The sequence below is a fragment of the Epinephelus lanceolatus genome, chromosome 15 (assembly GCF_041903045.1).
Source record: "Epinephelus lanceolatus isolate andai-2023 chromosome 15, ASM4190304v1, whole genome shotgun sequence".
In the NCBI taxonomy this organism is placed as follows: Eukaryota; Metazoa; Chordata; class Actinopteri; order Perciformes; family Serranidae; genus Epinephelus; species Epinephelus lanceolatus.
In genome coordinates, this window is record NC_135748.1 from 35,461,005 (window position 1) to 35,473,810 (window position 12,806).

Sequence of the window (12,806 nt, forward strand, 5' to 3'; positions counted from 1 at the left end):
TCCATCTTCAGGCTCTGATGACAACAATCTGAACTCCATCTTCTACGAGCACCTCACCCGCTCCCTGCAGCACAGCCTGTGTGGAGACCTCCTGCTGGGCCGATGGGGCAACTTCAGCACCGGGGACTGCTTCATCCTGGCCTCCGACTACCTGAACGCTCTGGTGCACCTCATCGAGATCGGCAACGGCCTGGTCACGTTTCAGCTCAGAGGGCTGGAGTTCAGAGGTGAGACAGGTCTCGTGTGGCACAGATAGAAGTGTCGGGGCAACACATGTGTCAGGGGTTTGGTTAAAATTGATTCCCACTGGAGCTGCCTGTGTAACTGATGACTGAATGTGAAGCAGTCAGATATGTTGATCAAATATTCAGGCGATGGCTCAGGTGTTATGGGGAGAAAAATGTGATTATACAACACTGTGCTGTAGCTGATGCAATCAGTGACACTGTGGCCTGGGAACCAGACGAATCTGCGGGCTGATGTTTTGTTTGCTCTGGCAGATGCCAGATAACTTGAATTTGGGATTTGGTGTGGCAATGGCAGGCTAGTGCCCAACCCAATTTAAAAAAGTAGTGTTTAGTAATTGTTTTTGTGCAGATTTAAAGGTATATTATGCAGGATTGTCAGTTACAGTATGTAAACACACTTGCGAGTGAAAATCAAAGTAAAAGCTAACCCCAGATTCACTCTGGTTTTGTGTTTCCCTCACTATATTTCCATTTTTTCAGCACTGTCTCTTGGATGTCTGCTGCTTGCAGTCTGGCACCTGGTCGCTTTCTTTATATAAAACCCCAACCTCACCTGACCGCTGTTGGGGTACATGCCCTAAACTTATCGAACACAGAAAAAAAGTGCAGAGTACACTACCACACACTTCTAATAGGTCATAAGTGATAATTGAGATGGATTACTTCTGCATGAGTCTATATATTGTTTTTGTTTGGGGGTGTTTTACTAAAACTCCCCCACTTGTTTTTCCAAGCACATTAAAACTAAATCCCCCCAGTTATGTGCAAACTGCTTGAGTTAGGTCTGGATATTGAAGACGGTCTAAATGTTGATCATTATCCAGTTCTCCAGTATTTCCATTTGTGACTTTGCATTCCAGTGTTTTAATCCAGTCGTGCTTTATCTACCTGTGAAACACACCTGAACATGTGTTATCAGCATGACTTCAGCCAGTAGTGTGCTGCTGTAAACAGACCTGCCGAGACAGGTTTGTTGTTGAGCAGAACACACTGCATGTGACACACTGTGAACTTTTTACAGAATTGGAGACAGTCATGAGACTCATCACCTGTGTGCCAGCAACTTTCTGTTGTCTGTCACTTTGGAAAACATGATCTGTTTTTTACAACATCTTTTGTGTGTCAACATCGGTGTTTAACCAGTTTATATATGTGTGATTCAGATGTGTCAGTGGGAACACTTGATTTTCTCTTCATTTATAGTTTAAAAAACTATATTATATTGGCAATAATACATTTATAAATAACCTTGCGTCTCCACATAAGTTTAGATCAGACTCTTGTTGTGTTTAGTATTCCCTCTATATGAATCTGTTGATATTTCCATCCGCAGGAACTTACTGCCAGCAGAGGGAAGTGGAGGCCATCACCGAGGGAGTGGAGGAAGACGAGGGCTGTTGTTGCTGCGAGCCAGGCCACCTCCCTCACATCCTGTCCTTTAACGCCGCCTTTGGACAGCGCTGGCTGGCCTGGGAGGTGCTGGTCACCAAATACGTGCTGGAGGGCTACAGCATCACTGACAACAGCGCCGCCTCCATGCTGCAGGTGTTCGACCTACGCCGCATCCTGACCACCTACTACGTCAAGGTAAGCGTGATGCAGCTGTTAATAAGGAGGTGTAACTTTTTTGTTAATGATATATGATCTAATGATCCATTTCTGGTCCTTAGGGTATCATCTACTACGTGATTGCCTCCCCCAAACTGGAGGAGTGGCTGGCTAATGAGACCATGAAAGACGGCCTGCGGGGATGTGGAGAGAGGAACTACGTGGACCTGGACCCCACCTTCAACCCCAACATCGACGAGGACTATGACCATCGACTGGCAGGCATCTCCAGGGACAGTTTCTGTGGAGTCTACCTGGGCTGGATCCAGTACTGCAACTCTCGGAGGGCCAAGGTAATGCTGGGAATGCTGTGGTATCAGGATGGAGCTAGTCTGACTCACAGGATGTAAACTGTGCATAGAAGCCTGGCACTGCCCGCTTGTTTCAGACAGGATTCTCCTCCCCTTCTACTAACTGTGTGTTACTGTTTTTCAAGGGCACCATCACTGCATCCTGGGCTTAGAGCCGCCCAAGATGACAGTGATTGGTTTAAAGAAATGCAAACAACCTAGAGTGTTTTTTAAGCCTCAGCTCCAACAAAAACTGTGGCCAGAGGCATTATGTTTTCAGGTTGTCCGTCTGTAAGTCCCATTCTTGTGAAAGCAATATCTCAAAAATTCCTTGTGGGAATTTCCTCAAGCTGGGCACAGACACACTTTGCACATGTATTTCATTACAGGTGCGTAAGAGAGGCCTGCCTGATGAAGGTCTAGTTACCAAAAGCAACATGTTTATTATTTTTGCAAGTTAGACAGTGTGCAGAAATTTGTCTACAAGTTCTATCCAATAGCTGAGAAGTCAACTTCACTGTGACATCATTCTCGGAACCCATCGGCTGTATTCGGCGTCTGACTACCGACAGACGGCAATACAGCTTCTGGGGGCAGACCCCCGATTTTTTGGCATTTCGGTTTGATTTGGGCGGAGGAGGTGAATTTCTGTTTCCGACTTCCTTTGTATATAAGTAAATATGCTGAAACATTGCGATGGATTCACAGTTTGCAGTGATGCCAATTATGTTCCGTCTCGTTAGTTCACCGCACAGACCGTTTAACCTGGCAACAACTGCAGCTGGCCCTAACAGCCTATAACCAGAAACCAGGGCTCTTCCGCTCTTCTTCTGGAGGCAAGATCTCTGGGGTTTACGGATATAGAGACTACTGTGACATAATGTTCTGAGCATTATTTAGCACTATTAGGAGCCATTCACATGCCATGTTTTTGCACCCTCAAATCCATTGTTGTCACTGTAGACAAGCAGAAGATGTGCACTCTGAAGATCAAAAGCAAGAGCATTATTTTCGCAGTGTGCAAGCGTTTACCAAGCACTTATTTTTGGACAGCTGTGCTCTGAGATAAACAAAGTTAACCTTTTGGAGTGTGTAACACAAGTAGCTGATCACAGCTGGCAGATATCTTTCCTTTCTTTCACAAATGCTGTGCTGTGGTAGATATGGAGAAGAAGTTTATGATTTTAGAGCAGTGCTACCCAGAGCTTCACATCTTTACATCATGGATAATATGTAAGGCCTATTACAGTGTTAAAAAACTACGTTTGTGAGAATATCGGCTCTGAACACGTCATTTATGACAAGGTGAAAAAATGACATGGTCTTGGCCCTGACTACTGAATTTGTGACACTAATCTTGATTGTCCATCTTGAAACTGGTAGTTGTATAGATCATCTGTGCTGTTTGAGATGTTGTAGATTATGTAGCTTCTTTGCAGCAACATCCACACTTGAAGTGTTGTCTACTGTCATGGCTACATATGAGTCTGGACAGACAGATATGTGAACTGCAACTTGACAAGTAAGCAGAGGCGTACAACCACAAGGCAGTAATTCTAGTTTTTCATAGTGCAGAATAATGATGGGTTCAGTCAGACCTTTCTGCAGCTCTGGCATCACGCTAAAGCAAAGTGTGTGGAGAGAGCTGGCTGAGAGAGACAAGGCAACACACATTCACTTACTGTATACAGTTGGGCTTGATATGGGTTGTATAATTCAAATATGTCAAGATGTTAACTCCTCACAGTCAGAAATATTAGCCATTACTTCTTTTTTTGGTGAGACGTCGCATTTCATTCTTGTGGAAATCTCCTAAACCCCCTACTATATCGCTGTGGCTTAAGATTGTGAAATGCTCCTCTGATAATTATACTCGGAAATTGAGTTCTTTCATAAATTATTTTAATTCCTTAAAAACCGTGTCCTTGGACTACACCAACCCCCCTGTTTTAATTTATCTACATTTTATTTTTTTATTTATACATATTTAATTTATTCATTTGTTTTGAATTTATTTTTTTTACTATTTTTTCATTTTATTTTTATTTTTCTATCTACCTCTCCTTCTTTCTCTTTATCCAAGCTTACTTTGGGGTCTGTTTGCAACCAGACTATGAACACATTTCATTGTACTGTCTTGTTTGGAAAAATACTAAAAATATCAAAATGAAATGATATTTTGGATGAAAGTTGTAGGGATTATTTTTGTGGTGTTTCCTGGCAAAATGTGAGATAAAAAAAAAATACACTGAGAGTATAATAACTCATGCTCATAATTCAAAAACCTTAAAAAGATCAAAAGTGGTGCACAGCAGTTAGATTTTAATCAAACTTTAAAGAATGATGTGTCTCATCACTTCCCTCAGGGCTGCTGCACTTGGGTCACTCGTTGTCAGATGACATGTTTTAACAAGAGATAAAAAAGGGAATGAAAATGTCAGGGCCAAGGGGTGAGCTTCACCCACATTAAAAGTACTTGTTCTTAGTACTGTTAAGATTTTGAGGCACTTATAAGTTAGCACTTGATGAATCTTTCTTGTCTCTGCTTTGTTTGTAGCCGCTGGACAGCGAGAAGGACTCGGCTCTGGTGCTGCTCTGCTTCGGCCTATGTGTGCTGGGACGGAGAGCTCTGGGAACAGCTGCTCATCATATGTCCAGGTTATTTAGTAATCTTCATTATAATAGGTTAACCTTTTATAATGCTTTAATGGCTGAGAGAGAAAGTTCGCCCTATGTAGGGCAGACAATGTGACACATGTGCCAGAACAGCAAAAAATATCTGGGACGTTCATGTTTTTGATGTTTCCTCTCTAACTTATAGGATACTTACTTACTAGATAACAAATGTGGAAAAAGACACACACGGTCTGTGATTAACAACATATACATGCAAACATATATTCCCTTTCTGTCTGTGCTCTGGATAAACACATTTTAAACCTGCTGAGTCATAATAAAACTATATGTGCTCGATCTTTTCTTTCCACCGCAGCAATCTGGAGTCTTTCCTTTATGGACTTCATGCATTATTCAAGGGCGATTTCCGCATCTCTTCAGTGCGAGACGAGTGGATCTTCGCAGACATGGAACTGCTCAGGAAAGTTGTGGTGCCTGGAATCCGAATGTCTCTCAAATTACACCAGGTGAGCCTCCGCAGGGGTCGTAATGTCACACGGAACTGCCTTTAATGTCGCTCTCAGGGTCGAATTTGATCTGTGACAAAATGTTGTTCTCTCAGGACCACTTCACGTCCCCAGATGAGTACGATGAGCCGGCGGTTCTTTTTGAGGCCATCTCCTCCCACCAGCAGAACCTGGTCATCGCTCACGAGGGCGACCCAGCCTGGAGGAGCGCTGTGCTGTCCAACTCCCCGTCGCTTCTCGCCCTGCGACACGTCCTGGACGAAGGAACCAATGAGTACAAAATCATTATGCTCAATCGACGATACCTCAGCTTTCGAGTCATCAAGGTGAGAACTGCGACAGACTCAAATTAACCTTTGATTCTTTGATTGACACAGTACATGATGAGAACTGAACCTCTTGCGCTGCAGGTGAATAAAGAATGTGTCCGCGGCCTGTGGGCGGGGCAGCAGCAGGAGCTGGTGTTCCTGAGGAACAGAAACCCAGAGCGTGGGAGCATTCAGAACGCCAAGCAAGCTCTACGGAACATGATCAATTCTTCTTGTGACCAGCCCATTGGATATCCCATCTACGTATCTCCACTGACCACCTCCTACTGCAACTCACACCCCCAGCTCGGACACATCCTGGGAGGCCCCATCAGCATCGGGAATATCCGAAACTTTGTCGTCAGCACCTGGCACAGGTTTGTTACCTTCTGCACTGTTAATGTTTTCTTCTTTCTTTCTCTGTGTGTTTTAATCTGACTGTATTTCATTAATGGATGATGTTTATCTTTTCTTCTGTAGGTTACGGAAAGGCTGCGGTGCTGGCTGCAACAGTGGAGGCAACATTGAGGATTCAGATGCAGGGGGGTTGTCCTGTGGCAGTGGGAATGGAACAGGGGGCGACTCTCAGCAGAGCTCAGTGTCGCAGGGTGGGACCTCCGGACCTGCCCCCACCCACACGTACCAGCCGCACACTCTGGGTGAGAACTACTGAACCAAACAACCACTAGTATCATAAATTGCACTGCAGCTACCTTTAAAAATGAACTTACAGGTTCTTTATACGAAATTGAGAGCATTAATACAGCAGCAAACTATTTGCTATGTAAAGATAAAGTGGAGTAATGGCATCCCGGGCAGAGAATGACATCACAATCCTACTCTGTGTGATGTAATCTGAGCCTTTCCACTCTTTGTTGTGGAAGACAGTCCGGCTGAGCAAACATGTTAAGACCCAGACACACCAAACCATCATCGAAGAACTAGTGGCGACCTGGGCCAACTTTGCATCTCCTCTCGTCGCCTGTGTCTCATCAAAAAAGTTGCACATTAACACAACACAAAGACTACAGCCAATAGACAACTAGCAAGTACGTTCTGCACCGGCGTGAAAGGAAATAACTGTCCACACCAGCAAGAGGCGGTAGTCTGTATTTGTCAATCAAAAAGGGAAACAGGGAGGCTGACAAGACAGATACAAGACGATGGTTAGCCAGTTAGCACATTAACAAGTCAACCGATGTTAAAGTGCAAAGCATTTATAGTGTGGAAGCAAACACTAACAATTGCATTATGGGACATGTAGGATCCAACTATTTTAAAGCTGGATCCATACAGGGACTGAACTCCAGGATATCAGGTCCTCCGCTGCTTCACACCTCTGGAAAGTCCCTAAATTTTATGAGACTGCAGCACTAAATCACCGGAGTGCTCCTTTAATTTCATGGTCTACATCTGACTTCTCCACCCTGTCTCCAGGCACCAGTCAGAGTTCCCAGTCTGTTCAGTCTGGTTTGGTACGACACTCTCCTGCCCGAGCGTCCGTCGCCAGCCAGTCATCCTCCTACCGCTACAGCAGTAGCCGCCACTCCTCCCTGCGCACCTCCACCACAGGCCTGGAGCCCTGTCGACGTTCCTCCACCAGCCAGCTGTCTCTGCGCACGCTCCCCACCTCCCTGCAGCTCCGGCTGGGCTCCACCTCCGACCCCGCCGGCCCCTCCGCCTCCCTCTCCAGCCATAGCATCCCTCCCTGCAAACGCCACACGCTGGTGGGCCTCCTGGGCAACGACGGCCTGTGCAGCACCGTGACCGATCCCCTCAGCCAGCATCATCATCCACATCATCACCACCCGCAACAACACAACCCCACCGTCTCCACCGTGCGCAGAGATGACATCTCCTACAGAGTGCAGGTTTGTAGAAATGATGTAGCAATGAGCAGGAAAGAAATCATGTAACATATAAAGATATATTTGCCTGTCAGTCATCTCTTTGAGAAATGACCCTCAGTCCTGCCGCTGTGATGTTAATTCAATTCTTCTGTGACGTTGCTCAGGTTTCAGATGTCAGTCAGGTGCTGGAGAACATCAACTTATCAAAGCGGAAGGAGCTGCAGTGGCCTGATGAATCGATGAGACTGAGGGCAGGACGGACCTGCTGGAGGGACTGGAGCCCCTTAGAGGGCATGGAAGGACATGTAAGTCTTCATCACATGCTGTTAACACGTCAGTGTTAATGGGTTCACCCTCACCCTCTCTTATAATGCACAGAGTGACAACTGATTTTTATGTTGAGAAACAAGGTCACAGTAACCTTGACCTGGGACCACCACATTCTGGGACCCCAGTTAAAAGAATCTAACCAGTACATCGTTACCTGCTGCCAGCCCAGTGGCAACAATGAACTGGTTAGTTTTGGTGGTCAAAGGTCAAGGTCACTGTGACCTCACATCCATCTCATTCTCATGAATACCATATCTCAAGAAGGCCTTGAGGAAATTTCCACAAATTTGGCACAAACATTCACTGTGACTTAAAAATGAACTGATTGGATTTTGGTGGTTATAGGTCAGGGGTCACTGTGACCTTGTCTTTCTCATTGTTGTTAATACAATACCTCAAAGACACCTTGAAGGCATTTTTTTAAATTTGGCACAAATGTTCACTTGAACTTAACACAGAACTGATCAGAAATTGGTGGTCCCAGGTCAAGGTTACTGTGACCTTGTTTCCGTCTGATTCTCATAAATGCAATATCTCAATAAGACCTTGAGGGAAATTCCTCAAATTTGGCACGAACGTCCACTTGAACTCAACGATGAACTGATAAGAATTTGGTGGTCAAATGTTAAGGTCACTGTGACCTCACTTCCATCTCATTTTCATGAATGCCATATCCTAAGAAGGCCTTGAGGAAATTTCCTCAAATCTGGCACAAACGTCCACTTTGACTCAAGAATTAACTGATTAGATTTTGGTGGTCAAAGGTGAACGTCATTGTGTCTTCACGTCCATCTCATTCGCTTTAACACCATATCCCAAGAACACCATGAGTGAATTTCCTCAAATTTGGCACAAACGTCCACTTTGACTTAAGAATGAACTGATTAGAATTTGATGGTCAAAGCTCAAAGTCACTGTGACCTCACATCCATGTCGTTCACATTAATGTCATATCTCAAGAGCACCTTGAGGGAATTTCTATAAATTTGGCGCAAACCTCTACCTGGACTCATCGATGAACTGATTAGATTTTGGTGGTCAAAGGTCAAGGTCACTGTGACGGTCAAGGGTCAAGGTCAAGGTCACTGTGACCTCACAAAACATGTTTTTTGCGATAAGTCAAGCATTCATCTTCTAATTATGACAACATTTCACACAGATCACTTAACAGGATAAAATGATGAAGTGTTATATCCAAAAGGTCAATGGTCAACTTCACTGTGACATCATCAAGTGCAAAAACATTTTTCTGGCCATTATTTGATGTCATATCTCAGGAACAGAAGATGAGACATTCAGATACTGAATTTTGGGTTCCCACCTTGAAACTGAGCTGATTGTGTAGATCTGTGCTGCTGGGGGGAAGACATGTGAAGCATCCATGTTTTCACAGACACGGATTTAAGTGCGACTTAACAGGTGTGCGGAGGCGTTTTTCTGCAAGGTGTTAATTCCAGTCGGTTTATGGATGAGCACACATGATCTGTTGTGATGTCGCTGTGTCACATCCTCTCAGCTCACTCTCACACTGTCTGACCTCTTGTGCTATAAATGTGATTTTACTGTGATTATCTTGTTTGTACTTGTTTTGTCCTATTTTTTGGCCTGTAACACCCTCTGTGACCTACTTACTCAGTAATAAACGCTTCATAAATTTGATTGGATGCTTCCTCACAAAGCCGCTTCCTGTGTTGCCCTCTGCAGGTGATTCACCGGTGGGTGCCTTGTAGCCGAGACCCAGCTAATCGCTCCCATATCGACAAGACCATCCTGCTGGTACAGGTGGAAGATAAGCTAGTGCCCATTATTGAGACTGGGGTCATTGAGTTGGGTGCAGAGGTTTGAGACAAGCAAGCACAGACATCACACACACGCACGCACATACACATGCCTATACACACGCTTGTGTGAAGACAAAGCCAGACGTCCCTGGCTTTCAGCAGGACGAAGGAGCCTGCAGACAAACAGGAAATGGGAGCTCTCCCCCCTCCCCCGTTCCTTATCGCTGAGGGGGAAAGGAAGCCAGGGAAAAGTGCAAGCAGAGGCAGAGCATACATTCACCCTACATCCTTTACTGCGTCGACACACATCCACAATATCTGCCTTGCTTTGTGTCTCAGAAATGCTGCATGACAGTAAACAACCCTTAAGTTAAGTTAGTTCTTGCTACTGGTAATTAATTTCTATGCATTTCATCAACTCTTTTATTGGCAATTCTGACAGAGCTGAGTGTAAAGAGCGTGTGGAGAGTTTTTTTGTCTTTTGTTTGTCTTTAAGTAATTTGCCAAAATAAGCCTGGTATTGAATATTTGCCATGGTTTCACACATGTGAAAGCTTTTTTATTTTTAGTTTTTTCCCGCTGCCAAGAATACAGCGACAGTTGTGGTGCAGAACAGACAGAAGTCAGAGACTCGACGGTGCTGTGCTCAACAAACTCCTCTGTTTCATTGTTGTCATTCCGTTTGGATTAGGTTGAAATCTGCAAGAGTATTTTGCGCAAAGAAAAAAAAAGAACTTGCACTATAATTTTTTGTTTATTAATTTACAGTGATGCACTACACTCTTTAGATAATATCACGTTTTATTTATTACAGACTCTGAATGGCCATGGTTACCGATGCCTTGGGAATGAAAAAAATGCAATCATCATTCTGTTTTCAGCCATTTTTATTTTACTATTTTATGTTTGATAAACTTGAAAATAACTTTTTACTGTATATGATTATATATCTATATAAATATATATATATATATATATATATATATATTTACACAAATATATATATATAATGTCAATGTATAAAAGATTTTCTTTTCAATATTTATTACTGTGAACATGGTATTTACACTTTGTTACATCTTTTTTTTTTTTTCTTTTCATTTTGGGACAAAGGTTAATGTATTAAGGACCATATGGTTGAAAACAAGATGCCGAATTTTTGATGGACTGTTTCACTATTTAACTTAATTCTTTTCTATATGGAGAAATAAAAGTTTGATTTATTGCTGACATCTTTAATACGTCTCCTCTGATTGTTAATGTGTAAATTTATTGAATTCAACAAGTCATTTTCAGAATCTAACAGACTACATTTAAGAATACACGCCAGTACACATTAAGGCCCAAATCACACAAAGTGTTTCAGCAGCTGGAGGCGGCTTTTTGTAATTGATTTTAATGAGAATGAAGCTTTTTGCTCGCTGTTTTTGTGTTGCTACACACCTTTCATTTCTACACTCTAAGCGCCTGGCGTTTTTGCCTGGGTGCTCTGAACTCCTCAAGTTTAAAAAAAACTTTAACTCAGAGCAGAAAAACAACCCAGGTCATCTCTGCCTTTTCCCCATTGTCCAATCAGATGATTTGAGAGGTGGGCCTTCTGTGGTGGTCACAACAACAAGTTTACAGTTGGGAAACAATGGAGGAGAAACTGGTGGTAGCTGTTGCTGGATATCCAGAGCTATACGGCCCAATGATAGACTGCAGGTTGTCAAACTGCCCCTGAGTCATCCTAAAATATGCCTGGAAACAGCCTTCATGGAGGAGGAGCTCCTGGACCAACTGGTGGTACTCCCTATGATCCACCCTCTTTTTTAGGGTCTCATGTTCCCACACAGATCTCTGTTTCTCTGTGACCAACAAACTATTTACTGACAGCCTCTCACCCTCAACCAGAGCTACAGACAGTACCCTCTGCCTCAACATTTTAGGAACTAGATCCTAACTACTGTCAACAGTACATTGATTACACGGAAATGTTAGGAGGTGATGGATAGGTTGCCTGGCATCAATAAAAATGTGCAGCAGGCGTTTCATTCTGTTAAAAAAAAAAGGCAGTACAGCGCGCCTTGTCCTGTGTGATCAGTGCCTAAAGAAGTATTTCACTGCTGGAAAGATGGTATTTTCAGAAAACTTGGCTGTCTATGCAGGAGAAAGATGGAAATACTTGTATAATTGGTGCAACATGACCAGAGAAAACAGAGAAAAGGGGCTGTAGCATTCACTTTTGCTGAAGTAGTAGAAAACCTACAATTACCAGAATGCACTGTGTCGCACTGGACCAACCAGGTGTGTGTCATAGCATTGTGCGCAGACAAACTTTGTTATCTTCCCCCAGAGATCCCTGCCTGTCCGATGGTGGGGGTCCAGCGGCTGGTGGCACGGGGCGAAGCCAAACATCGTTCATCTGCACACACTGCGATGCCACACAGCTGGTTCAATAACAGCAAAGTTTCCCTTTATATTCATTGTCTTGTGTGGTGATCAGCAGTGATGTGGTGGTTCACTTTTACACTGTGATCTGAAGCCTGTAGTTCGGCTTTAGCTTCTAACTATCTTTGTCTTTTTAACCTGTTGTTGCTGCTGAGTCAGTTTGACATCCTGGATATATCCTTCAAACACAGACTGTAGACCCCTCTGTCTGCTTCTCTCTGGAATCACTCTTTCATTTTTCCAAAAATATGATAATATTTCTTCAGGGAAAGTTAGTGCAGTTAGTTACAGTGTGGGCTCCATGCTTACTGCGACAGCTTGACAGAACTTCACAAAGGGTCAATTCCTGTTCACAAATTCTCGTATTACAGTTGAACAGTGCACTAAAATATGTTTCTGAAGACACTGTAAGGGAGAAACAGGCAAGGCAGTAACAGAATCTTGGTTTATATTTGATCAGCACTGCCCAGATTTACACTTTGATCAAAGTCTGGTCTGAGTTTGATAAAAAGAGTGACAGAGTCTGTGGTGGCGGCAGACATACAAAAATGAGGAAGTAAAATCTTTAGTTGGAGAAGCAGCCGGAAAGCCAGTGAGGGAGATGAGCAAGGAGATTTGGATGCTGGTACAATGGAAGAAAATTTGCCACAGCTCATTTATACCTAATACCCACATTGTTATAACACAAAGCAGGTTTATAATCAGAAACATGTCCCTTTACACTCTGTCATCAACAGGGGCTTTTAGTATATATACAAAATGTTGCATGAGAGGTAGAGGAGAGGTTAAAGTGAAACTTGTGTGGTAAGGGATACAGG

The 12,806-nt window shown here is 43.5% G+C and overlaps 1 protein-coding gene across 4 annotated transcripts in view; it reads left to right on the top strand.

Moving 5' to 3' along the window:
* The window catches only part of pcnx1 (pecanex 1), a 59,150-nt gene extending 48,357 nt beyond the window's left edge, over positions 1–10,793 (top strand). For all 4 annotated transcript variants that reach the window (XM_078175256.1, XM_078175257.1, XM_078175258.1 and 1 more), the window contains 11 exons: positions 12–227; positions 1,582–1,835; positions 1,919–2,149; positions 4,704–4,804; positions 5,139–5,289; positions 5,385–5,615; positions 5,700–5,974; positions 6,078–6,256; positions 7,035–7,468; positions 7,612–7,752; positions 9,482–10,793. In XM_078175256.1, the coding sequence (XP_078031382.1) occupies positions 12–227; positions 1,582–1,835; positions 1,919–2,149; positions 4,704–4,804; positions 5,139–5,289; positions 5,385–5,615; positions 5,700–5,974; positions 6,078–6,256; positions 7,035–7,468; positions 7,612–7,752; positions 9,482–9,622 (2,354 nt within the window). In that variant the 3' untranslated portion in view covers positions 9,623–10,793. The remainder of the gene's footprint in view (positions 1–11; positions 228–1,581; positions 1,836–1,918; positions 2,150–4,703; positions 4,805–5,138; positions 5,290–5,384; positions 5,616–5,699; positions 5,975–6,077; positions 6,257–7,034; positions 7,469–7,611; positions 7,753–9,481) is intronic.
* Positions 10,794–12,806: the final 2,013 nt, after the last annotated feature.